Source organism: Lepisosteus oculatus, chromosome 3, assembly GCF_040954835.1.
Source record: "Lepisosteus oculatus isolate fLepOcu1 chromosome 3, fLepOcu1.hap2, whole genome shotgun sequence".
NCBI lineage: Eukaryota > Metazoa > Chordata > Actinopteri > Semionotiformes > Lepisosteidae > Lepisosteus > Lepisosteus oculatus.
In genome coordinates, this window is record NC_090698.1 from 15,036,574 (window position 1) to 15,064,323 (window position 27,750).

The following is a 27,750-nucleotide window of genomic DNA, read 5'->3' on the forward strand; positions in this document are numbered from 1 at the left end:
GTATACAGGTAATACAGTATCTACCAAAAGCCCATGATACAAATATGCGCAGCTCCAGGGTCATGTCAGGACTCCCCAGATTCGTAAACCAGTGTCAAAACTTTTGCACTGTTGTGGAAACACAGTATAATAGCCACAATAGGTATAGGAAACCACAGCTTGTCAGAGATGAAAAGTGTCTACAGATGTGACTAGATTGTGACCACTGTCCATGTCACTTGGCAAGCAGTCTAACATCGCTCTCCCTTCTGAGCTCTCGAGGCAGGACTACTGCTGATTTTTGAATCTGGCTCTCACTGTGTATGGAGGAATAAAACAATTGCATTGAGCCCTTTCTCTTCTCCACTACTGCTGCATTTTGGAACAATTCCCTTCCTCACTTTTAAACACGCCAAACACATCAGGGCATTTGTAAGAAGAAAGGGATTTAATCAACACTCAACCTAGCTGACATCAGACTGCTGCTGTCAGGGGAAGATGACAAGTGAGAGGAACAGCGACTGTAAATCTAGCTCTGAATTGTGCTGCTTTCCTTTAAGTGTTGGAGCAGACAGCCATGAAGTCTCCTCCCACCCTACTTCACACCTCCCGCCAAGGCACCCCAGGGTGCTGTACCTCTCCCAGTTGGAGGTTTGGCTCTGGCTGGCCTCCATCAGCAGGATGTCGTCGATCTCGTCCTCAATCCGAAAGGGGTGCTGGGAGGTGGGCTCGTCCTCTGGGCAGGAGTACTGCCGCATGTAGCTGTGCATCAGCGCGTCCTCCGCTGTGAGCCGGTCCATGGGGTTAAAGGTCAGGATGCACTCCAGGAAATCAATAGCTTGTGATGAAAGAGAACAGAAAAAAATGTCCTTCAAGTTATTCGTTAGGGAAAAATCTGAAAAGACACCTAACACCAAACATGTATATGCAGTAAGGTAATGTGTCACACTTTTGAAATTTATTCCCACAGATTTCCATTGGTTAGCACAATTTTTCTACCCTGCTCAGTGCCAGTTCTCACCTGTTCTCCTTTGCTTCACATCCCTGCCACCTTTTTCCTCTCTCTTACGTCTGAAGACATTCCACAGCCAAAATGATTTTTTTTCTTATTTCCTACCTTTGCTGTTTTGCAGCCACGATGCTCACACATCTCCCCCACTCAAACCTTAAGTGTACAGTACTGACACATGTTAAGCTCAGAACTTTCAGAGAACCTTGAAGAGTTTTTCCGTTTCTTGCTCGAGTCTGAAATGCTAAACCTAAAAGTCACCTAAGCACTTTCACCTGAGCAAGAGTGGGGGACTAATCCAAAAGAAAATGGGCTCCTGGGGATCGCAGTGAACTCTGGTCCTAAAATGAGGAGCCCCACAGAGTGTGTTTAACCTGTAAGTATTCACCCTTTTTTCCATTCCTGTTCAAAGCTGTGCAGTTTACCTTCAGCGTTGACCTCCGGCAGCAAGTCCCTGAGGGACCTCTTCACCTTCCAGTCGGAGCTGACGTAGGAGGGCATGACCTTGAGCAGCTCCTGCTTGTCTTCCTCGCGGAGCACTGGGATGGTGTCCAGGATCAGCTGCATCTGCTCCAGCTCATGGGCACCTGTGAGCAACAGACAACCGAGAGGATCCCATCGCAGCACTAAAGAGTGGCTTGCAGTCACATGGCCTGGGCCATGCATGTGAGAAGAGCATGTTACCCCTCACCCCTGATCGTGATGGTCAAACACTGCACCATATTCACGCTTTCCGTGGTTTGTCAACTTTTTGTCTGGATAAAAATGCAGAGACTCCTGCTTGAATTTTCACCTAGCTTTCTGCGATGTCTTATGACTAACGTCAATGGTTTGTTTCATAGAAACCTGCCCAAAAAACTATACAACCTGCAATGGTGTAAAAGAAAAGCCATAAAGCGGCTAGTCAGTTCCCAGTTTCATCAGTTTCTCTACAGTCATGCACAGACACGCACAGGGAAAAAAAAACACTGATTATTCTGTTGGTCTGATTTCCCCGGTGTGCGCACACTAGCTCTACCCCCTGTGAGCGCGAATGTTAGTACAAAACAGCCTGCTTGTCCTCCCTTCTGCAAACAAGGTGATTCAGAACACGGCTGCAGAAAGCACAGAGGCTGTGCACCTGATCAATCAGGAAAGTCCAAATGATCAAATCCGCTGCATTGTAAAGAGAATCATACGTCCTTTCTAAAGTTCAAGGTTTTCTGCTACGTCTTTCATTGGAATAGTACCTTAACTGGAATCCCAACTGAACACTTACAATACAATACAATACAACACAGCTCATCAGATGACAATGAGAAGGTTATGCAGTACTGTGGTTTAACCCAATGACAGCTCCCTTGTGATATGAGCCAATGGGGTTGTGGCAACTGTGGCAATGACAGGATGCTTCAGAAGGAAAGGCTAGAGCAGGGGTGTTAGAAAATGGTCCTGGGGGTTTTGGTGTACTTTAGATCTCTAGGTTTCTAAGCCCATTTAGATCTAGAAAAGGTGTTAGATTGGTCCAGTTCACCCAATTATGATTTAATTTTTGTCATTAAGACCTGGGTTGGAATAAAAACCTGAAACAACACCAAATGTCCAGGATTTGGACTAGACACCCCTGACCTAATGTTCCTTGGATCCAGATTCTTTCACTTGACTCTCAACAGCATTCCTTTGAGACTGGTAGTTATTCCATTCACTCTTTGAGCTCGTTCCAGGGCAGTAATATTCTCTATTTTATTTAACATGGTGACCAGAATGAACACTGTTCTAAAGGAGATTGTACTACAGGATTGTTGTGGCTGGTGTAATACACATGCTGTAAGTTTTTGCTTTCTATAAGAAACAGCAGACCTACAATCCCCAAATATGACAGACCAAATTAATACATGATGATAAATAATCCATGTGTCCATCTTCAGTAATGCCACGAAGGTGTCATGGGATTGCAGCCTCCTCTGAGGTTTGCTTGAAAATTGCCAGAAACCCCAATAAAAACAGCTGCGGTTTCTCCTGTAAAACCCAGTCTCAGTCATTAATTTATTCTGTTTGAGATGAACAGTAGGTTATTCATTTTCTTTGTAGGCAATGAACATTTCTTTTAAGCAGTTCTGGGATAGAGCAATACTCTCCTCTTGTTTAATTAAGCATTAACATGCAACAGTGCGGGTGTCTCTGTGTTGCTTTGCTTCTTCTTTGCCCAACAAGAGGAATTAGTCACTGACAAATGTTAGCATTTGAATACACTGGTTTTACTGAAGAAAATTAGTTATAGGTGTATTGCCTTTCAATACGTCAAGGCATATATTATTGGAGTGACCACATGTCCATGTTTTTGCCAGGGCAGTCCTAAATTTAAACCCTGCCAAATTGGGCTTCCAAAATGGGCTATGCATCTCACTTTCCAGAAATCAAAGAACCCGCAATCGAGACCTGCAATGTGAGATACCACACTACTGGGGACATTCACTAGTTTGTCTCTAAGGACATTTCATCCATATCAACGTTAATCACAATACATTCGTACAGTATTATTTTGCGTTTCTGGATAGCTTTACCTTGCTTAAGAAAATTTGTGAAAGGAATCAGTGTATTGGCTTCAGCAACATGGCTGGGTTGCTTGTTCCACACTCCCACAAGCCTTTGGGAAAGGTTTATACATTACATGGTTTCCTGTACCTTGCTATCTGCTGTGTCACTCTTGCCTGTCTCTCTGCCAAGCTTCACCATGGCAGTCCGAGGAAATATCTCTTTCAGGGTAAATAGTTCTGTTTACTCTCCTGTTACCGGTGTTGGTGAGGTTTCAATTTTCAGTGCAGTTCTCCGCAGTTAATTTGTTCATTAGTTCTGCCTGAGCTGCATGGGAGGCAGCTAAAAGCAAAATTAGATGGAAATATTGGCTACGCCTGCAGATGATTAATTAATAATTCATGCTGAGCTGACCGGGGGTGATCGGACTCTGCTGAGTGGGGATAATTCAGCACTGCTGCTGAATGCCAACCACTCAAGTTTGTATTGATCACTCCAGCTGAGAAACACAGAGAAGAGAGACTGGTGCCACATATATTGATCCTACTTCACACCATACACACGATTTATACTTTAGGGTTTAACTGAGCACTGAAGTATTCGATTAAATAGCAATACAATCAATATGTCTCTTAATAGGCTCACTGTATTGGAATTAAGATTTGAAAATTCATATTGGGAACAAAAAATGTTTTCTGGGCTAAATGTGTAAATTGAAGTAACACACTTTAAAGCACTTGGCATCTTTCTCTTAGATATTATAAGCAGTATCAATAGTCTTTCATTATTATGTAGGTCACACCTACTGTACATGGATGCATACAGCTCTCTAAACCCAAATCTGACACAGGAAAAAATGATCAGTGAAAATTATGGATATAAATTTGAAAAATTAGGTATTTTTGGTCATTTATGTTTTGCAATAAATAAAAATGTCTAAAAGGACTACGGCTAAAAACCTTGCACGTCTCGGGGATTTTGAGTTTTGTCAGAATGCAAACAGCACCAATAAATTTTAGTAAGCATAGTTTTGATCATTTCAGATCACAACTCAGAGAAATACAGACCTCTTCAAGGGTAAATTTGCTGTTATCCATGGACTGAATAAACAGTCCATTTTCCCAGAACCGCATTAGGTTCCTGACCTCTGTGAAGTGGCACCGAGTCCAGGAAAGGTAAGTTTACCTGCAAATAGCATCCGACCTGTCAGCATCTCTGCCAGGATGCAGCCAGCGGCCCACATGTCAATGGCTTTTGTGTAGTTGTTGGGTGAGAGGAGAAGCCGTGGAGATCTGTACCACTTAGTCACCAGGCCCTCAGACAAGTATCCCTGAAAGAAAAAAGGTATGTATCAAGCCTGCAAGCTATGAAGGAACACAGCTCCCTGGTTATGACATTTCTGACATGCAGTGTCCTTATAAGCAATAAAACAGTCAGGAAATGCCTGGAGGTGTCTAGCAAGTATCCAAAGCACATACTAAACTGCAGCACAAACCTTAGTTGTCTTCATGTCCTTTTCTTTGTACAAAATGCAGCTCAGTTGAAAAGAGCTGTAAAAAGAATGCTTTTCAATTTCAATTTTTCAATTCAATTTCAGAAGCGGAGGGAACAGGAGTGTGTGTTGAGATGCTGCATTTGACAATGGTTCTACTGAGATCACCAGGGACACAGGCACACTGAACACAGTTACAAACCACTTTTTGTCTATTTCTCCATTAGCTTGTGTTTCTACCTACATGGTTAACCTGTGATACTGTCATATCACTTTAAACAGAAGGGAGCCTTTTCATTTTTTTGCTGGAAGACATGAATCACTCCCTTTTACCCCCTTTGTTCATTTTAGCAATTCTCAGCTCTCATCTGCGATAACAGGAAAGGTTCTTCAGTCAATCTGATTCAGATAACATCCTTGCAGACAAGGCCTTTTTGCTTTCTGAGACTTCAGTGTTGTCTACTCAACTGATATACTAGACTCGGCTAAAATGGCAACAATGATCATAAAAGGACAGTAACACCTACACAAACTGTGCAGAGAAGCTAGAAGAATGCCTGCCCTTTTTGGAAAAAATGCATATTGAAGATACAGGTGTCCTTCTCTTGGAAAAAGAGGCATTTAACAGGCTGCATTCTACTGCAAGCGATACCTGTCAATTACAAATAAAACATCTACTAAGAGAAAATAATGTGCAAATGTACATATTACCATAACTCTGCTTGATTAGCTGCCTGAAGTCTCTTGTGTGCCCATTAAGGTCAAGTCTAGCTCCAGCCTCCAGCAACCAGAAGGCAGTGCCGTACCCCCACTGGTCAGCTGGCTAGACACTGGGCTCCTCTATTACACGGTGTGCCAGTCAGGCTCTGTGTTCTGTTTGAGATGTACATATGCGCCCAGGCCTAATTACAGCCATGTATGATTAATGACACTGATGACTTCTGTTGCTGGAGGACGTGTCTCTCAAGGACTGGCCCGCCCCTTACACTGCTCCAAGCTGTGATCAGGACTACCTGAGCACCATGAGATGATGTAGTCTACTCAGGCCACCACAGTTATAATTAGATCGGCCGTGCAGAACAGCTCTCCAGACACGTTTGTGACGCCAACAATTTTTTTCCTCTTCCTCTTCCGTTTTTATAGAAGTCCATAGATGTCTTTCAAAAAACCCAGGTGATACCAAAAGAAAATCCTGAAGAATGATCTCAGGGTACGTAAAGAAAAACATCAGGTAACAGCAACACCCTAAACCACCTTGTTTTTCAGGCCTGGCCTCCATGAACATGAGGCATTAATAGCGCATTAATAGCGCAAGGCTGAACCATTCAAACACCAACCATTCCTGCATATATCTCCGTCAGTCAGAACGCAATTGTGCTGGGGCCAGAGGAAATCTCATTCATCTTCGTGTCGAAGGAGACCAAACTGCATAAAAATATGCTTGACGGGGGAGACAGTCTCCACAACTTGCCTGTGTCTAACTGATGCAGCACGATCTCCCAGGGTGCACTGTTCCCCCTCGCAAACAGGTCTCGGTAACCCCCAGTCACACTCTAAGCTCTTCCTCTGATGAAAAAAGGACTGATGAAGATGTCATCGCTGTTACAGCTTGCTGGCAGGAAACATAATAACACTGGGCGACTCCCCAAGTTCGACCCCGCCTGCCTAACTGGAATAAACGTCCAGCTAATTGCTCTGTGGAAGAAAGTGCATTCCACTGATCCAATCCTTCTTTAAAAACCACAGACAGGCAATCCCAGGTATCCCAAAATGTATAATACTGCATGACATGACAATGCGACTCTCTTCAATTAATTTCAATTAATTCAATCACTCATCTTTAATTAGAAATCTTCCCTGTCTATGCAGTCATGTTGTCCTCCTTTGCTTCTGACTGAATACCGATACAGAGTATGACCCTGGAAATGACAATCTATTGTATTTAGCAAAGCAAGCTATCAGACCTGTCAATTCTGAGAAACCCCATATCTCTTCAAACGATTAGAGCCAGAACCCCCCCCTGCCCCAGTAACTGTCCAAGCTCAGCCAGCTGGTAGGCTGTGAGAGAGCCTTATATTTAGATTCAGAACCTGTGTGTCACCCTCTGGTCCTAGGGTGAGATTCGCCGTTTGCGGTGCTCCCAGTCAGCTCTCCAGGAGATAGGGGGACTCCATCTCTGAGGTGCCAGGTGCTCCGGCAGAAATCTAATCAACATGCAGCTCTGCTTCCTCCATCCCAGTGCAGAAAGGGCGGCAGACTGAACCCTCTTCAATGTTTAATGAGAGACTGCTGGGAGAAGCTGGTGCCTCCCCCCCCTGCTTCACTTCCTGCCTCCTTCTCAGGTACAGTATGAATTATTTGTGGGGCTGGCAAAGCAGCAGCAGGGGTGCAGAGAAGGGCTTAGTGGAGATCTTGCAGTATATGACTTAACCCTCTGTGGTGCCAGCCATAAACAAGACTAGGGAGGAGAAAGTGACAAATGGCTTTTAACAGCTGAGACTCCTGAAGCCCAGGTCCGTTTTGGAGCAGAGATGAAAATACAACAGGGGACAACAAGAAGCACATTCTAACTCGCTCTCTGTGTAGCATCTGCACGTCTTCAAGACTAGAAGCCTCCAGACACACAGTTTTCTAATGGCAGCAGTCAAAGGATAATCTTCTGTAACACCTCCTCGACAGCCACTTAACTAGCTGGTCTGTGTTCAAAGGCTCTACCTTGCAGTCCGGTGAAGACGGAGTTAAAACAAAGAGCAAGCCCTATACACGATCCCTGCAGCGTAACTGGCAAATCTTCCCTCCCATCGCAAATGAGCTCCGTTCTTCCTCATCTCAAAGCCACTCGGGACAGACTGTACAGGAGCCCTGAGTGGCTGTTTGAGTGCTCACACCAAAATAAAGCAGCGGGGTGATTTCCTGAAAGCTGGGCTTGGAAGTGGCTGTGAGAAAGCAGTGACTAATCCTGGTCTCTTGCCAGGACCTTATTCTTTCTATCTTGGCTGCAGAGCGTCACATGGGCTGCAATGAAGGGATCCTTTCACTCCGGACGGACAGTGAGCTGCCACTGCATCTGGACAAGATCCCACTTCCTAAATTGGTTTTAGTGGCCATGCATATGCACAGGGCATTTTAAGAGCTACTTGTCCTGTTTGAACCACAGAGCAAATTAATCTGATTTGGCACAGATGAACTGAACCATGGAGAGAACTAAACTCCCCCTGACAGCCACAGTGTAACCCAGAAGGCTATAGATGAGCTCAGTATAATCACTGTCCATGTTCCTTCATGGCTCGCAGATGCACTGAAACCCTTGAGCAGGATATATTTCTCTACGCAAAGGACAGTGCGAGTCTGGAACAAGATCACTTATACCCATTTTTGAAGCCAATACCTTTGCTTCTTTCAAGAAACAGCTGAACAGGATCAAGAAGCTACTAGCAACCAAAGAGGCTAAATGGCCTCCATTTGTTTACAGCTCATCTTGAGCTCCACAGCAGCAAGATGCTTATCAGTTTCCAGCCATTCAGAATAGTGCAGTTTTCATGAAACAGTTGTTTGGCCAACTAACTTTACATGACCAACCAATTAGCAAGCGAGTACATGAACACAACTATATCATATGCAGAAGTCAAGAATCAGTTGAATGGTTTTTGGCGATATATCAATCAAACACCAGCCAAAGAAGAAAAGAAAATAACATTTCCATGGGAGTGCAATCTGCATTTGTAGCTGTCGGCAATAAAAAAAATGACACAAATCTTATCGAGAGTAAGGTCAGGTTTGCCAGAATCTAATGGCATTTACATTGTTTAATGAATGGATCAAGTCATCTTCCTGGTTCCATTAATTGATATTACATCAATCAGAAACAAAGCCAAATTCATTTAGGTTCTCTCGCTTAGGTGTGGCGTCAATGATATATATTCAGTGGCAACTCCTCAGGCTGTGGATCTTCCCAGTATGAAGAGTCTGCTGGTGACTGCTGGGACTTAAAATCTGGACACATACGCAGTTCATTTATAACTTAGCCCTCTTCCTTTTCCTCATGCCAAATCCGAAATGGAGCCTGACCGAGCTTGAAGGTCCCTGAAATTGGGAAAGAATCGGCCGTCACAGAGACGAGGCCATGCTCTCCAGGACTTTGCGATGGTTATTAATCAGCAAGCCCGACGAGGCCACCCACTCCTGGGCTCTCCAGTGTAATGGAGTGTGCAGCCTGGCACAAAGCTCTTCATTATTAATTATCTCGAAAAAGCCCTTGCATCAGAGGGCTCATCTTGCAGGGTTCATAGGCTCCACTGGACTGAGGAAACATGCTATTCTTACTGGTAAATTCAAGTGTCTTCTTCCCTGGCAGAGCTACCCTGCCCAGCTGGCTTCACCCACCAGCACACCAGAGGTGGGGACTAATACACTTCATTCACGATGCCGTATTTCCAAAACCTGTAAGGCATAAATAACATGGGAAAGTATCTTGCTCCCTTTCAACAGCATGAATCTGCATACACACTCATCAGGAGATCGCACTGATGCCAGAGTACAGTAGACCTTCAAGAACATGGTCCGAATTCTTAACAACAGACAACACAGCATGTTAATAAAACTTCACTATTTCATTAACATCACTCATTTCAAGCTAGGTTTTCACCTGATTTTTTCAGCAGAGTGGAAAACGGATCTCTATAGTTACGTCCTGCTCTTTGGAATGACAAAGTTACAACGAAGTGACTGCAGCATTCGGAAAGCGATATTCAGGCTTTGAAATGAGCTGTGGTGGCAGATTAGCAACATGTGTCTGTGAATTCTAATCAATACAAGAGTCGTAGCAATATTATGAGTTAATGTATTGATATTATCAAGAATATCAGCCACTGCCATGTCTCCACAGACTGTGAACTGGTGAACGGAACATCACATTGGAAAGACGCGAGAAAAAAACAACTGCCTCCCACTTGAACATGCCTCTGAAGCCGCCCTCCGAATCTACAGCCTTGTAATACCCGGTGCTCGTCATCAGCAGAGAGCCTCTGCGAACATTTTACTGAATATAAACAGGTTCGACACACAACATGTGTCGATATGAAAAGAGAAAAATGCTGGAAAATAAAGTGAAAACTGGCTTTCATTCCATTAGCAAAACAGGAAATGCAGAGGTAATGGCAGTGTTGCTCATTAGAGGTCCTAGGTTCCCAAGAAATGTCTGTGATAAGACTTGAAAGAGCAAAGAACTGTGAACACCAGAGCCCACTGGCCCTGTTTTTTTTAGAGGTTTAATTGGTGCTCTCTGCCCAAACATCAATGCCCTCTCAAGAGTGAGAAAATCACACTACTTGTCCATAAACAAAAGCCAAACATCCAGATTTTGACATGCAATGGCATGTTAGTTACAGGGTTTTAGCTTTTTGATTGGTCAAACAGTTCTACTTGAGTGAACAAGAGATTTTCTTAGGATATACAGTAGAATTTACCTTGTTCATTTTACAATGGCACTGTTTATAAAAACCCAGACAAAATCCATGTGGAACGCACTATTATATGCTTTGTGCTCTGCTACGTCACAAGCTCAATAAAAGGTTCAGAAGGCTTATAACTTTCTACCCATGTGCAGTTCTTCATAAATTACCTCAAGGCAATAGCAGCACAGAAAAAAAGACTTGTTTTGATATCGTAAGGATATCAAAGGTCAACCACATCAGGCCAAAGGTGCCTGTCTGCTCTGGTATCAGCCCGCAGTCTCAGTGTCACTCTGACAGCTGACAATTCAGCCCAACAGACAAACTTTGGAGTGACTGACAATCATGGTTCACTGGTGCTGCCACATGTCCCTCGCGGTTCTTCTTCAGGGCACCACACTGACAGCTGTACTCCACTACTCTGGGTCTGCTATGACAGAGAAGGAGCCATGCTACATTATTCCTCCAAATCTACAGCAGTACAAGCTATAAATATCTACCTTGCTCCTCAGTGGTGCTCTCCACTGTCTACTAAAGCAATGCATAACACAGCATTAATCCCAAAGTGTCTGGATTGATCTGCTTTAATGATTAATTATATTGATATAAACAGCAATACATACACTTTTTGTGGCAGACGCAATAACAGTTTAGATTAAATGTCACAAATCCACTGAAGAATTCTATATAGCGTGATTATGTGTTAAGAGACTCGTTACCCTTATAGACACTGCCCACTGAAAATGATCAATTGTGCTTCATAAAAATAGATAGCCTATATAGCTAGCCTAATGGCTCTGGAAATGTATAACTCAACTGTTAATAGATCTATCATGCATTGTTGTACACCACTGTCACTTGCAACCTCTAGCAAATCACACAAAATCAGGAATGTAAAAAATATTTCCCAGAATATGTTGCTATAATAACTACAGTGCACTGACAAAAATCTTATTTTTGCATTGCACGGCAAGTGCTGTAAAGAATAAGCTGTGGAAAGTAAATGTTACCTTCTTAGATGCAGCCCTCCTAGAATAATGCCTACTTACGGTAATAACACTGCTTAAACCTCCAGTTGGCTTTGCCAGCTACACCACAAGGGGAAAACAGTAATTACTACACTACTCTATTTGCATGCAGCTTGTTTTCTTCTCCATTGAAACTGTGGTCTTTAGGATTTAGAAGCTACATAAAGCTGCCTGCATTGTGCTTTTTGGCAAGAGTGTACAGGTTCAGTTTGGCTGACAATTAAATTTTAAAGAAACTTAAGTCAACCTGTACATCAGCTATTCTTTCCGACAGGTCAGCGGAAAAGTATATTATGCATTGCTCTGAGAGGATCATATTCATGGCATGATATGCATTATACATCATATATCACAAGCACACAATCTTCCATGCCTGAATTGAACCTTTTCTTTTAAAGGAGCTTGTCTTTTCTGGTTTTCATATTTCCATCAACTTAACAATGCCGAGGCCATCTCAGGCTATGCTTTTACTTTAAACGAGCCGATTGTTTAAGTCATTAAAAAGTGAATTTTGTAGCTTCAAAGCATTGAAGGGATTTGACAGTTTGACACAAATAAAATCCTCTTCTCTGCAGAAGCCGCTGCAGACTTCACAGTATGATCTAAATCTAAGAACACTTCATAAGCTCTGGCTTCTTAGCAGAATGGAATAAATCCTGAACATTGAAGTTACTATCCTTATCTTACCATAATACATAAGGAACTTTAGAGCTACCACTTGTGAGAATGAAGCCTTCTGTCACGACTGCCACTGTAGTTTTGTATACAAACTTACCACTTATACAAAAATGGTGGGTATAACAGTTTTAAGGCTGTTTAGACAAAAAACATGGTCTATTTTCCGCATCTAAAAAGAACTTATGTATCTCACAGCTTCCAGATTTTGTAAGCGTTATTAAAGCGTGTGTCTCTTCATGAAAACTATTTCAGCATTTCAGTCTACAACCCCAAGAATGTAGGAAACATTTAATTCAATTCAATCAAATCAATTTTCTAATTATTTCAGAATCCTTTTCTGTATTTTGTGAGTCCATTTGACAAGTCCTTATGCAGTTTAATGGAATTTGGAACTCCGTAATGCTTATCTGGTTTGCAAACTTTTCAGCCTCCTTTACTAGGGTTCTCTACAAAGACGAAGTCCAGACCAGAGTCACTGAGCTCATCATCATTTCTGTAGCAGACAAGAGAGCTTGAGATCCCCCTCCTGGATGTTTTATCACATAGATTAAACCCAGCTGGGTGGACTAGAGTAACTGGGTTAAAGTATCTCAAGGCACAACAGCAGTGTCTGCAGCAGAGACTCAAATCCACATCCCACCATGAGATCAACGGCTCATCTGCAAAACTACATTAGACCTAGGGTCTCCTAAAAACTGGCCTGAAAGTTAATTGCAAAAGTGTGAAAGAGCAACACGTCACTCCCTACAAACAGAGGTATATAGGTTGCTGACTTTAATGACTCTCTGTGGTCATTAAAAATCCGAGGGTGTTTCTCGAAAAGAGTAGGGGTGTAACCCCTCCTAATAATCATGGCCTCCTAATAATCCCCATCTATGAATTGGCTTCATTACTCTCTGCTCTCCTCCCCACTAATAGCTGATGTGTGGTGAGCGTTCTGGTGCACTATGGCTGCCGTTGCATCATCCAGGTGGATGCTGCACTTTGGTGGTGGTGGAGGGGAGACCCCATTACCTGTAAAGCGCTTTGAGTGGAGTGTCCAGAAAAGCGCTATATAAATGTAAGTAATTATAATAATTATTATTATTATTATATATATTTATTGACTTGTTTTTAAGGAACATTGGTGAATGTACTTACTAAAGCTTTTAGTTTTAGGCTGTAAACTGCATACTGTCTTGCCACAATATACACAAGAAACTGTCAAGGTTTTGACATTATCAGGATATCGGTTTTGGACGTCTGCAAAATGTTTTACCGAGACAAAGTAAACAGCGGGAGCGCCGAGGCTTGTTCCTGGTGCCTTACTTTGTGTGAGTAGTGGGGGTCGACGATCCTGGCCAGCCCGAAGTCCCCGATCTTGAGCAACAGCTCCTCGGTGTTGATGAAGATGTTGGCCGGCTTGAGGTCGCGGTGGAGCACGTTGGCCGAGTGGATGTACTTGAGGCCGCGCAGCAGCTGGTACACGAAGAGCCTGGCGTGCTCCTCCAGCAGGGGGCCCTGCTCCAGCAGGCGGGCCAGGTCGGTCTCCATGTGCTCCTGTACGATGTACAGGGTGGTCAGCGTGCACACGTCCGGGGGCAGGGGCAGCCCGCGGGGCCCCAGCACCTCGAATACCCGCACCACGTTGTCGTGCTGCAGTCGCCGGATGATCTTGACTTCCCGCAGGGCGTGCTTGACGCTCAGGGCGTCCGTGACGACGATCTTCTTCACCGCCACCTTGCGGCAGCTCTCCCTGTCCACGGCGGAGAGCACCAGCCCGTTCGCCCCATAGCCCAGGGGCTTGAGCTCCACGAAGCGGCCGCCCAGATCGAAGCCGTGGAAGCTCGACAGGAAGTCCAGCTTGGCCGCCATGCTCAGGAGGTCAGAAGGTCATCCTTTTCATCCACCTGGCTGGCTGAACGTATGTATAAACAGCTTTTAAAGCGCTCTGCAAAAAGCTGCTCATGAGACAGGAAAGAGTGAGATTTAAGGAAAAGAAAAAGTTAATCACACACGGGGCCCTGCTTCTCGTTACTTCCTTTCTGTGCAGAGAGGAAAGGCTTGTGTCCTTAAGAAACTTCTGGCCTCAGTCCGTGTGCTCCTTCCCATGGCAGAGAAGAGCCTCGGTCCTCGCTCAGAGATGATGCCTCATGGCCTCTCCAGTGCTCTGCTCCACGCTGGGGCACAAGTGGGACCTCTCAGTCACTGCTTCCACCCCTGACCTCTACGCGCACAAGTCCCCCTCTGCTCCCGGGACAGCTCCCCGCCGCTCGCCGCTCGCCGAGTTCTCCACAGGAGTCTGTCCTGCTAGCGCCGCTGCCAGTCCTTGGCCTGCCTCCACCTCCATCCTCCTCCTGAAAAAGCACAGGACAGAGAACAAGACTGGAGCTGAATTCCTAACGCAGGAACCCAGGAACAGCTCACAAGCGTCTCTCAGCTAATCCCCCACCCCATACACACACACACTTCCCATACCCAGCAAGGCTCGTTTCTCACAGGCACCCCCTGAGTGAGTCTACTGGCCAGGTCTGCTACTCTGGCAGCTGCAACACTGTGCAACACAGCACATTACATCACAGCCTGATACTCAGTCCCCACCAGCTCCACCACGTCATTTTTCTTTTCAATTTGCATTCTTTATGTGGATCTCGGATCACAGGCTTTTTTTATAGCCTGTCTCACATCTCCAAGCACTTGATATGAAATTTGCTGCAATTACCTCCTGCAATTATTGTCTCATATAGGCCTTTTAATCCAAAATGCAAGTTTTCTTCTTTTGTGTGAACTGCAAAGAAAATAAAAGAGACCCAAACACGTTGTCTCGAATGTTACCAGCTTTAGGCATGACAATTTTACTCCCTCTGCCATTTAGACTCCCCAAAGCCAGATAAGAAGAAGTGTTTGCTTTAACAATATTTTATGAATATTGTTTGAATTAATTATGTATGTTGCATTTGAAATATACACAATAGGCCTTACAGGGAATATTCAAAGTGAACAACTCCCAGTTAAAAAAACATTTATGATGTTGAAGTCACAAAAATCTCACAAATACTACAAAACGTAAAGGATGTCCAGCATGAATAGGAATGTTTATATCCATGAAGTTACATATACATTTATTAGGAAATAATGCACCATGCGTATTTTGAAATGCAGTACAAAGTCTGAAATTTATAATTACAGCCTCAATTACTAGTTATCATAATGAGAGGCTAAGATGTCTTATAATCCTTTTATCAATTTAAGTACTGCTTGTTACTGAAAATGTTCATACGAAAAGCTGTAAAGATATGTAAAAGAATAAAGGGTAACTTATCAGTATTAGAGTTGCATCTAAAACACTGTTTTTCAGCTTTCCTAGACTCATTCTATCCAACATTAAGGTTGAACTGCAACAGATAACACACTGACCGCTGCAAGACAAGACTGAACACAAATGCAATAACAATAATCCCTACTGTTACTTTGGGAAACTGAAATACAAGCATTCTTTCAGTCCTGCTGAGCAGGTCCGATCCAACACTCGACAAGTGTTCTTGCTCAGCACTGTCGCCTCAGATACCACTGACAAAAACTCTTTCAGACAGATCAGCTGATTTTTCCCTTCCTAACAATGGCTCCACAGTGCGGTTCTGCTCCAGCTCAGGGGACAATGGAGTTCAGGGCGGCCTGAGGATCAGTGAGGGTGCAGCCTTCTCCAGTCTTCAGCTCAGGTCACATCAGATCAGTCACCTCCGCTGAGCCAAAGAAATGTGCCTATCTAATTTCACTACACAACAAGGAATTACAAAAACCTACTGTAAAAGGCCCTGGTTATCAGAAAGAAACAGAAACATGGAGCAGTGATTTGGGCTTTGCACTTGTAACTGGAGGTTGCAAACTCTTGCCCCAATGAGCAAGGAATCCTGTTGAACTGTGTACAAATATATGTTGTAGTTTTTTAACAAAAATGCGCACTGAGATCTGGCACCACCAGAAAGCAGGAGAGCACACTGTGGACTGAACTTGAAACAAATTAACTTTAAAGAAGTCCATATTAAACACTTTTATACTAAAGGATAACTCAATGGCCCACAATGGTCTCCTTGAGCCCACAGACAGAAATCTAGACACTACCCCCATGCGTGCCTGCACACATATGAACACACTCCTTATAGAGGGGGCTATTAATCCAGAGGTGGTCAATTAATGGCTTGCTCGTCCAATACGAATGTGGAACCCCTCTGTCAGCCATTGAGGCCCACCCAGGCAGTCACTACAAAACCAAGCAGTAGGGCAGGTGCTGGGAAGCCCCTGCTCTGGAGCAGGTGAAAAAGATGGATATCTCATTTAAAGACAACTTGTGTTCCACATTTTAAACTTCAATGCCATAGTTGATTCCAGGAGCTGTTGACACGCAACTACAAAAACAAAAGCACGCGATGTGTACCGATGCACGGAACACTTCCATGTCAAGCAAACAAATGCTGGAGCTGATGATTTTTTTGTACTTCCTCTACATCACAGGTAAAGTGGCGTACTTTATCAGCACCGGTGGCAAGTGACAACAGCGACCCTCTTCATTTGCTGTGGTCTAAACAAATCACAGCAAGTGATCCAACCATGAAGGTGTGAAGTTGGCTCCAGCAGACACAACAGCAAGAACAATGGTGCTGCACATTTCAAAACGCAGGCTGTAGTCTCAGAACTTTTGTTTCATCTTGCTTCTGAGAACAGGAGGCATGTATTTACCCAAAGGGTGGCTGGAGACTGGAATGAGCTGCCCAGCCTTGTGGTTGAAATCGATAACCTAGTTTCTTTTATGAAAAGCCTGCATGAGATCCTTGGATCAATTAACTACTATCAAACAGGCTAGATGTTCCCTTCTGTGTAACCATTCTTCTGATCCTATGTCCCAGTGCCACAGCTTTCCATCCACAGGGGGAATCTGCTGATCATTTACTGCATTTTGTAGGTCTTTGCTGAGACTTGAACTTATGAAAATTAGACATACTGTCTGCATTCCTCATACTTGCAGAGACTGATCATTACTTCTAGTGAGGAGCACAACAAATACACTGCAGGTCTAGCTGACCTTGGAATGCAAAAACAGCAGAAGCAAGGCATTGATACAGTATGTGCAATGGGCTACTATCGGGACCTGAGCAATTGAAAAAGTCTCCAATTTTATCAAGGACCACGCAAATCACGAATATAACATGGCAGCACTGATTACATTCCAAGAAAGTAGGGTGCAAAGTAGAATTATGAGATAGAACAATTATATAGTACATTTAATTAACAAAATAAGTGGTCCATGCAGTGAATCACAAAGTACTTTCTCTGACTGACGAGCAATTAGGCCCACTCACAAGAGCTTCGTCATCTACAGTCAATTTTAGGTTTATGGAATATGAATTGCCTTTTGACCCAAAGTGCAGAAAACCCAAACACCCAAACTTACATAACACAATGTCACTTCTGCTCTACAATACGTTAATCATAATGACCCCCCAAACCCACCTTCTTATGAAATAGAAGGCAGTAAAGTCTGTCCATTGTAACCAGATTAATCCCATTTTGGTGCATCCTATTCAATGCAGAGACATCTGAAGAAGCTCACAAACAAGACAAAAATAACCATTGTGCTTTTTGCTTTCTGGCTGCTAAGATGAAGCCTAGGTCAACACATTTAATATTTCATCAGCATTATTTGAGGGATCAGTTTGAACAGATTTGAGTTAAACATATTCCACAATATAGATGAGCTTTCTGTTTGGTTTCCTTTATCATTCCCCCACCACGAGTGGAATTTAATATGGTGAATCAGTTCTTTCAGGACAACCTTTTTTTATTAAAAAAAAAATCTGTCACATCTAGTGTTATAATAACCTAGGTTAAATTATATTACTCAGTGCTCCCTGTCACTGTGATTGATTTCTCCATCTGTACATCCGAGTTTCTGAAAATAAAAACATAAAAATGTGACATTTTGTATTGAGAAAGATACAGTAGGAATATAGTTGGATAGTGGAAGAAACCCATTAAGTCCAGTCTGCAGAAGAGATCAATAATGACAAAATGAGAGGCCGAAATGAACACATTGTATTTTTGCCTTTATTAAATTTGCCTTGTAAATACATCCTGCCATTATGAGCAGTTTGCATCTTTCACAGATAATGCCAACTGAAAATTGGTTTAAAAATGAAAACTAAAATCCATGGCAAAACTTTTTTAAAACATCTAGGGGTCTAATCACACTGAAAGCACGAACTGGTGTAAAACAGAAATTATCACATGGTCTGGCAACCGTGTCAGAATGGCCCTGTCAGTGAACACGCTGAGCAGCGATCTGTGAGCTCTGGAAAGTGTGCTGCTCACACAGCTGAGAACTATCTCACCCAACGACAACTCAAACCCAACTCAGGCCCAAGTTCCTCTATCAAGCAACATGCATCAGAACCTGAACACTGTTTCCCCACATTGTCTTTTTCAGGTTGACTCTTGCAGGCAAACAGAATGCAGTTTTTTGATGTGCACAGTAACTGTCCAAATAAAAGAAGAGCCTCCCCCTTCCAACTCTTCACCTTCACTTTATTCATCTCGGAAACTCACCACCCACTATCCCTCATTGCAGAATTAAGATGCATTCGCTCAGTTGGTTGGTGTTTTTGTGCTTGAAAAGTGGATCATATATGCCCTTCGAGAGTTCTGCATCAAACACAAGGCAGCGACACAATGGATCAGGTCTGCAAGTGTTTCTCCAGCATGTTGATCATATCTGACCACTGCACTGTGAATTTGTGTTAAGGCTGTTTCCTGGAAATCAGACCCTCATAAACCACCTGGGCCTGCAGAACAACAGCAGCCTGAGGGACTAGTGGAGAACTTGCCAAATAATTCCGTGCATAGATGTCAAGGAAAGAAGCTGGTAAAAAACAAACAAACTTAAATCTTGATTCACATTAGGCCTGCAGAACATTCTGTGAAATGTGAAAAGACGAAAAAAGGTGATAAGTAGGCCAGCCAAATGAGACCAATTTTTTTTCCACTCGGTAAAACGTCCAGTGCGGTCTGAAAAGCACATGAAACTCAGGGACAGAGAAGAAGGTGCAGAATCACTGATCTGTAATTTCTCAGCTCACCCATACTGAGCAACCTGGACCACCGTTTCATGTGGGGTACAAATCCATGGCTTACTGGAAGGGCAAAAACTGGACAGAAACCAAATTTAGAGGAACATTAAACCATTTTGTTAAGAATTACTTCCCAGAGCCAAGGTATCGAAGGACATTCATAGAGTTGTTTCAACGGCCTTCATTAGATCATCATGCTAACTTGGTGGCCAACATCACGTTAAACCACAGCTCTCATCCTGCCATTGGTTGAAACATCCTAGAAATCTGGGCACTGTGCTCCCAAGAGTATCATGTGTAAAGAACTGTCAGCAGTCCTCAGTCCTGAGTGCACCTGCACTTACCTTTCTCTCCTTTTCTACTGAGGCAGCAAGACTCCTCTGGGTTTAGTTTATTGTGTTATAGTACCTGAATCCAACCCTCATTTAACTGCCTCATCCCTAAAACGAGAAGCAACTTCTTTAAGCTGTCAGGGGATAACAAGTCTTTCAGACAAAGAATCATTCCAATATAATCTCGTTCGAGCTCTTGCTAAAGCAGCAATTTTCACTCTGGAATGCAGTGGCCAACAATGAACACTATTTCAAAAGAAGTCTAACTAGTGCTTATTATACAATGTAACTTTACTTACCTTCATTTAAATAACAAACTTTTCTACTTTTCCACATTGTCCGGATAAAAAACAATATCTGTAAGCAGTTTCCTGGCTCCATGAAATGTATAAGTGCCCTTATTGAATAGTTATTTGAATTAGTCTATGTTAAATTCCATTTTTTTAGGCATCTGCTGAAATAAAAGCATTACCCAAATTCTTTGCCCATTTGGGTCTGTTAATATTCTCAACCAAAATATTCACTTACCTTTCTACCAAATTTAACAGGTTTGCTACTACAATCTAGAATATGGACATCAATCAGGAAAAGCAAAGGACCTCACACAGATCCTTGTGGTACTCTGCTATTTGTTTCACTGCAGCCTAATGTTTTTCACCCTAGCAATACTTTTGTTTTTAGTGTAACAGTTATCTGTCAATCCAAACGCATAGATCCCCTGAAAATTCCTAAAAGTCTTAAATTATCCAGAGGCAGGACATGAAAGCAACTAGGTGGAAGTCTTTCGCCCATTTTACAGTGTGAAATAATCCCAGAAGTCACTTCCACTGGCCACTGATTCATGTTAGGCGAGGTGCTCATTGAGAATGGATAGGGGAAAAAACGATATAACACGTACAGTATCTGTTTTTACACTCCTGGACCTAAATACTTTCTCGGCACGTACAAGAAAGCATAACAGGTAATCAGATAGCCACTGCGAGAAAGTGATTTCTAATAGGAATTCATGAACAGGTCTATAAAGAAAGTTGTCGCTGTGATTTGGCATCATAACGCACCTTTGATTTTTACGTTGCAAAGCCTGTACAGACAGAGCTGAACATCCCTTCGGGTCGCAACTAGACCAGAGCCGTTAAATACAGAAAATCAAGAGACCGCGGTGCTGTAGCTACAGCATCTAGGTGCATATATATTGCATTATGCTCATATGAATAGGTGAAGCAGGACAAGCAATTAAAACAGCGAAGTGCGGCTTCTGTAAAATCAACTCGAATATTCCCGGACGCCGAGCAGGTTACTTCAGGACAATTCTCGCTCAGTCCTGTTCGGCTTTCCAGTCCACGGGCGCCTCTCTTCTCCATACAAAACAGTCGCTAATTCTATAGGAAGGATGGGCTCAGCGTCATTGCTGTGACATAGTTCATAACGGGCTTTGTTTGTATTGCTGTGACTGCACGAACTCTGAAAAGTGAGAGAAAGAACCGTCTCTGTAAACACAGGACAGAGACTTAATAAATTATGCATATCCGTATGGCGAATGGCAAGTGTTATTATCTTTACCGTTATATAATGCCTTAAAGCCAATGTTGACTCGATTGAATGAAACTGTGATCGAATATATTTAACAGACAGACATGACTCAACCACATAAACAATGCATATGCCATGTAATATTGAAGAGGGATCTCCTTTAACGTATTTTCGCTGACTGGAAAGACGCAAACACAACATTGACGAGAAATAACGACATTTATCAACTTAAACGAACGCTACTACGTGCGATGCGAATTGTACCCTTTGTGCAAATTGCAACACTGTGCTATCCGTTACAGGATAAAAGGCTTTGACACATTACCCTAACGGGAAGACGATATTTTCTAAAAGACACTATGAAATTGCTGCACAAGTTGCGCGTATCCTGTGCTCCTGTACCGGTCACACAGCGTTGCTCGGAATTCAACCCCTTTTTATTTTTCTGTCCATGTCTGAAGAAGCCCACCATCACAGAACACGCACAGAAGCGGCACTTAGAAGAGAAAGAAAGCCCTTTAACACTACAATTACCGCAGACTGTGCACAGAAAGTAACACAATCTTGCAAAATTATACATATACATACCTGGAGCACAGGGCGCCTGGTCCGTTCTAAACCAGCGATATGCTCATCATTGTCCTGCGAGGAATTAATCTGGGTTATCTTTAAAAACAGACAATGTCATCGATAGCGCAAAACCTGCTCAGCTCCAGATCTCGCTTCGCACTCCCCCCCCCCCTGCTCGGAACTCCTCTGCGAGAGCTCAGCCCCCACGGCGGTGACGTCAGCGTGAAGCCCGTCGATCAGCCTGCGGCCACCTGCTAACCTGCCGCGGCCGCAGCGCTGAGCTCTTCTCTTGGCGCCCCATTCCCGAGCCGCTTGCTCCGCTCCTGTCTCGGGTCCACCATGCTGGACGCTTGCACGGTGCCTCCTGAAATAGCAGAGCCTTTTGTCAGTGACTCAAGCAACTGCACACGGTGCACAGGGCAGCGGGAACGCTAGATTCACCTAACGCGGAGTTGGAAAGCAGGTGCTATTTATCGACGGGGTGTGCATGAACGACACTGGCCCTTCACCGATGAATGAACGAAATGAATGAAAAAGAAGTACTTTTAAGAACCAAATCTTAATCCCCACGCAAAATGCAGTTCAGTCTTTTGTTTCTTCTTTGGAAATTCACAGTAAATTCGGTTGACTCTCCAGAAGAATCTAGTTAGGCTCTCAGTCTAGTACGACGGGTGCCAATATTTATTTTATTTTGTGAAAGAAATGCTGTCTCTCCCCACTGGTATGTTGCCTTTAACCTGTGGTATCGTGCCTTAAAAAGCCACAGGGGTAACACCTGCACGCTTCTTCCCCCAGTGCGCCCCCCTCTGGTGTCGTTCTGAAACCGCCGCCAGGGACGATCGGAGAGGCTATCTATCGGTAGACAGGCTGGAACAGAAAATAACACAATCGTGTTAAGCAATTACTCAATTGTAATAGAAAATGTATTTGCAGTCCTTTATCCGTCCGTAAATACCCTAATTTATCTTAAAGGACTTTAAAAACGACAAAAATAAAATATACACCTGTATTTCACTCGAGGCGGGTAAAGAGATGTGCTATGACACAGCGGACTCATTTGAGATCAGTCTCAATAAGTGATTTATGAGCGCACAATCCAGCGACCGCAGAACAGGACAGAAGGAGTCCACTTCGTTTCGGCTACGAGATGAGTGGCAACGAGCAACAGACATCCACTTTCCTCTAGTCAGCTCAGAATGTTTTGAGCAGGGGCAGAAAATTGCTTTCTCGCACACTTGATCATCTACACGGAAATAAGCACTTGACATACACGGTGAATGAAACCGGGTAGTGCTCGTTCACAGAGCACACAAGGGCTTCCACTTTATTTTAGATTTCCTCTTGTAGGGTGGTAGAGAAGGCGGGGTGCAAGCCGAGTCCACACAACGTTTTCGGCGGAAAAATGAAAGCCATAAGTTAAAACAGCTTGTGAGGCTCAGATCATTACCTCTAAACTGGATATTGCCGATGCAGCTAATTCACCTAAGAGATACAGAAGAAAGTTTTAAAGTAAATGCCTACATGAAACACGTTGGATTTTGGTGGTCAGAATCATGGAGGCTTTCATTCTGGCCTCAGAACTGTTTTGAGGAGTTTGCAGGTTCCCCACCCAGTGTGTGTTTTTAAAAATTTTCTGTCTCAAGGATGCGTTTGATCAGCTAGTTGCCCCTTTCTCCCTTGCCCTGTGGTGGAGTGATGTCCTGTCCAGAGTGAGAGCGCTCCTGAGCTCTCTGCCCTGCCTTGCGCTCCGTACTTCCAGGACTGGTTTCCTCACCAGGAAGAGTGACTTTCCAATCAGGGAATCCCGATGCTTTGGGTTCGGTGTTTGTCATGCTTTTGGATTGGGGGAATTATTAAAAAAGAGTCTGAGAAGTCAAGAACCTTTTCATCCTTTAGAATTCCCATAATTCTTCGGTCCCTAAATATTTCTGCTTTTAATGAATGTCAGCTGGAGTCTTGGTTGCTGAATGCACACTAATTTGCCTTGACAGTTCACAGAATGGGATTACATAACGCTGCAAAAAATTCCCCTGTTGCAAGTCTGCGTTAAGATAAGGGGAGAAGATGTGCTGTTGTATCCCCAGTTATGTAGCGTTGCTCTGATCACAGAAATAACTGCCAATTGCTCTTCTGTTCGGCCTCAAAGTCACCCTTCACTCCAACAAGGCAGGACCCTCCCAGAAACCACGCGGTTAAGTTTTATGAGAAAATAAAACTGAATTACGCAGCTGTAAGCATTGCAACCAATTCCTTAGCAACCAGAATACATGTACGTGCTGGTTTTTAAAAAAGACTGTATAGACACAATTGATTCACATGTAAGAGAGCCCTCTACGAACACAAGGGGATTTGCTCGATCCATAAAAATACCTGCACATATTTTCATGAAAGTGTTTAATCCAAGCAGGGTTTCCATGTTTACTCAATATGTTTTGTTTTATTGATCTTTTCCAAAGGAAATGCAACTGAATTCCAGCTCTAATGTCATTTACTGTAAGTGCACAGTGCAGGGCATCACGAGAATACTTCTGCAACTTACTCTGCAGCAGGTTTTGAAACCGAAGTGCTCTGTGTAAAGGCTAATGTTGTGTTACTAAATGCCTGGAGCAGGTGCATATGAAATACCAAATAGAGTGACAAAAAGCATTCTGCCTTCCATTGAAAGCACACAATTAAATGCACCTTCACATGAGTCAATAAATTATGGTGTTTTTCTCCTTGAATTGCATCCCCATATTTTGCCAAATATTTTTAAGAGTGGGGTTTTTCTCTTGAACTGTTCCTGAGGTTGGTGTTTTCCATTGCAGTATATATGCAGTTACACTCTTCCTGTTCTCATTGGCCTTATTTTCAAGCTGGAAGATCAATTTTGTTTTTATTAGAGGAGTTTTGTTAAGGATTCTGTTCTGGACCAAGCGAGTAAGCTAGTGTTACAATTTCTCTGTTTTTACTGTATTTGTTGTGACCCTAAGATCCATGAGCTACTGTATATGAGCTTCATCTCACAATCTGGTATACAAACACTTGAGGGCTGCTGTACAGTGATGGGGTTGTTTTTATTATGAATGCAAGAGACTCAGACAAAGGAATGCACATAATACCACTCATACACCTGACTCCGGAGAAAAGACTCATTTAAACTTATCATACTGCTAACATACCATTTTTAAGTTTCATCAGCCAGAAACGTGATTGATAATTATTAACTTGGCAAGCACATTCCATGAATAGCAAAAATTTTTCAGTTTACCAAGTTGCTGTTTCATTGTGCTTACAATCTTCTTTTCTCAGGTTCCACTGACTTGAGAGCTTCATTCAGTAAGAGGGTAGGCTGTGTCCCTCTCTCTTTACCCCTCTCTGCTCCCCATCCAGCAGATGAATTTATGGATACAGCCACTATAACAAGTGAAGCCAAAAACCTAAAAAGTAATTAAAATATGAGCTTCAGTCACTCATAAATAGTTGATGAAACAGGTTCTCCCGACTGGACTGTGTTTACATTCATATAGCTTCTTTTACAAATCAGGATAAAATTGACAACACAAACCACAAACTCCAGACAGTTCTCCAGGCAGCACACACAGAGAAAACCTTCCCAGTGGGATCTGTGTGACCTGTGTTTTAGACCAAAGGTGACGCAATTTGTGAAATCAGCTTGTGATGCTAATTTTATTAATCGCAGGGCAATGCTGAGATTCAAGGACTAGATTTGATTTTTTCTTTTTTAAGCTGTCAAAGGCACATTTTTCCGTTAAATAAGGAATTCTAAAGTACTAACACTGAAAAAAAATAATGTATAAATATCTCAGATATTTGTTGTTTGTACACATGTAATGTTACGTAATGTATGCTACGTTATGTAATGCTATATATTTTCTAACTAGTTAAGTGCCAAGCGATGATTCCCATTTTAAACTTACTTTAACTGCTGTCCAGCGTGTATTCTTTACAATACTCTGCTCCAGGCAAGTCCAGCCTGTTCTTGGGTCATTCACCTAACCTCTCCACAGAGTGAGGGGTGCCTGTGGAAATTTTTCAAACTCACAGATTAGCAATGTCAACTAGGACCGACCACAAACCGTTTTCCAGAACGGTCCCTGAACAGCAACTCAGCTCTCCTAACCCCTACTTCCGCAGAACTGCTCTCCGGGAGAATATCCTGATACTAATTCAACAGTATTCTCCCTGTCCATTTAAAAATAGCCTGCCTAGTCTTGATGGGCCTTTGTGTTAGTCAGAAAAGCTCCTGGAAAAGATTAGGTTTCTGCCGAGGACCAAAACAGGTTAGTCTGTGACTGGGGCACCCCTGACAGATCACCCTGTGACTAGTTAACCCCCGACTGGTCAACCTGTGACTAGTTAACCCCCAAATAGACAACTCCTGACTGGTCCTCCTCTGACAGGTCTAAAGTTCCTCCCCAGCTGTGCTACAGGCTGATGCAGGAGCACCTGGATGTGAAGAGAGCTGTAATTACAAGAGCGACAGGCTAATAGAGAGTGTAGGTGTTGTGATAGAGTCTTGGCAGCCGTTTCTGTTACAACAGGAAAGAGAAATCTCCTCATTGCCTGCTGCTTACATACAGTATATCTCACCTCATGCAAAGCCTTTCTATCTACATGTTGCTAAGAAACAGGAAGTGCCCATAGGCAGAATACGCTCACATTTATGCATTAAGCTGCCTCATATGGTCAAAATAGCTGTTTCTCAGGGTTCTTTCATCAGCCAAGATGGCTCACTTGCGATTTGAGGACAGATATGTACAGATGTACAGATATGATTTTGCATTTGAAGGTGATTCAGAAGATAATTGAACATTTGATGAAAGCTGGTCCAGCAGTCTGTACTGTATGGGAGGTTCACAGCATATACTGTAGGACTCCTGTTATTGTAGAAACAAAACCATAACACTTTTCTTTTAACAGGTGATATTTTTGGTTCAAAAAAGATTGATAGTGAATTGCTCAAGGTGATCTATTCGAGTGAAGCACCTTGCTCAAGGGTACCACAGCCGTGTCCCAGAATCTGAACCATCACTCAAAACTGCTGCCTTAATTCTGTTCTCTTTGCCACACTTTAAATAGCACTGACCTGACAGAGAATTCAGTCCAGTAGCACGAGAGTTAACCACCAAGCATCTCTGTCCTGCATGCCCTGCATCTGTGGCTTTGGTTGGATTTTGAGCTCAGGACATCAGCAAACGAAATCTAGGGAGCGATTCGTGTTACATCATATCCCACGGAGCACGCACGCACCACCGCTGCTAAAATCAGATCTATGCCTGTCTGCACAATGGCACAGAAAACTGCAGACCGTCCAAAAGTATTTAATGACACTAAATGCTAGATTAACGTTGGGGCTAGTCAGCTCAGGGGCTTTGTCACCTCTCACAGCGCAGGGATTAGTACAATCCCTGGGGGAGGCGACTGCAGGACAAATGTGAAAGTCACTTGCTGCCAGGAATGCCAGCTTTCCACCCCAGGAATCCGTAAGCAGTCTTTCTAAACACTTTCTGACGGCAGGTTTTGGTTCCTGTTCCACCGAATGAGCAAGGAAACACGAACTGGAGGACATGAGTGGAAATTACAGGAAAGTGCATTTAAAATTGAGATCAGGAGGGACGTCTTCACAAAAGGGACTGTGGGAGTGTGGGACAAGCTGCTCAGCCGTGCGGTTGAAGCCAAATTGATTGAAGCCATCTCGTTGACTTCTTTCAAGACACGTCTGGATGAGATCCTTGGATCAATTAACTACTAACTACCAAACACGCTAGATGGGCAGAAAGGCTTCCTTTAGTTTTTTTTTCCCTGGTTCTTCAGATATTGGCACTCAAATTTGTTTTTAACAGCTCACAAGACAAGAGAGACAAAGAAGTGGACTTTAAAGAGGGTGACGAAGCTGCATGATTGAATAATACTTTTAACTATTTTTTTTAGGAGACCACTTTTTCCCAATATAGGTATAAAACCAAAGAATTCAATATATTTCCTGCATTCCTATGTTTAAGGACAAAAGTGTGCGTCTTTGAGCCAACTCTCAGAAGCATAAATTGAAGCAAAACACACTTAAT

General features: G+C 43.2%; 1 protein-coding gene and 1 long non-coding RNA gene across 3 annotated transcripts in view; both read right to left on the reverse strand.

Moving 5' to 3' along the window:
* Window positions 1-22,191, reverse strand: part of mapk4 (mitogen-activated protein kinase 4) — a 28,272-nt gene extending 6,081 nt beyond the window's left edge. The window contains exons 1-5 of one of the 2 annotated variants that reach the window (XM_006627270.3): window positions 21,701-22,191; window positions 13,459-14,486; window positions 4,688-4,832; window positions 1,414-1,575; window positions 616-817 (exon numbers count right to left, since the gene is read on the reverse strand). In XM_006627270.3, coding sequence (XP_006627333.2) covers window positions 616-817; window positions 1,414-1,575; window positions 4,688-4,832; window positions 13,459-14,004 — 1,055 coding nt within the window. In that variant the 5' untranslated portion in view covers window positions 14,005-14,486; window positions 21,701-22,191. Of the gene's footprint in view, window positions 1-615; window positions 818-1,413; window positions 1,576-4,687; window positions 4,833-13,458; window positions 14,487-14,607; window positions 15,005-21,700 lie in introns of those variants that run through there. The other variant, XM_015340408.2, reaches the window with a different exon arrangement.
* A 2,124-nt stretch (window positions 22,192-24,315) lies between these two features.
* On the reverse strand, window positions 24,316-26,944 carry LOC107076544 (uncharacterized). Its single transcript, XR_001477757.2, has 3 exons — window positions 26,772-26,944; window positions 25,603-25,704; window positions 24,316-25,101 (listed from the first exon to the last, which is right to left on the reverse strand). It is a non-coding gene; the product is annotated as an uncharacterized lncRNA (long non-coding RNA).
* Between the last annotated feature and the right edge of the window lie 806 nt (window positions 26,945-27,750).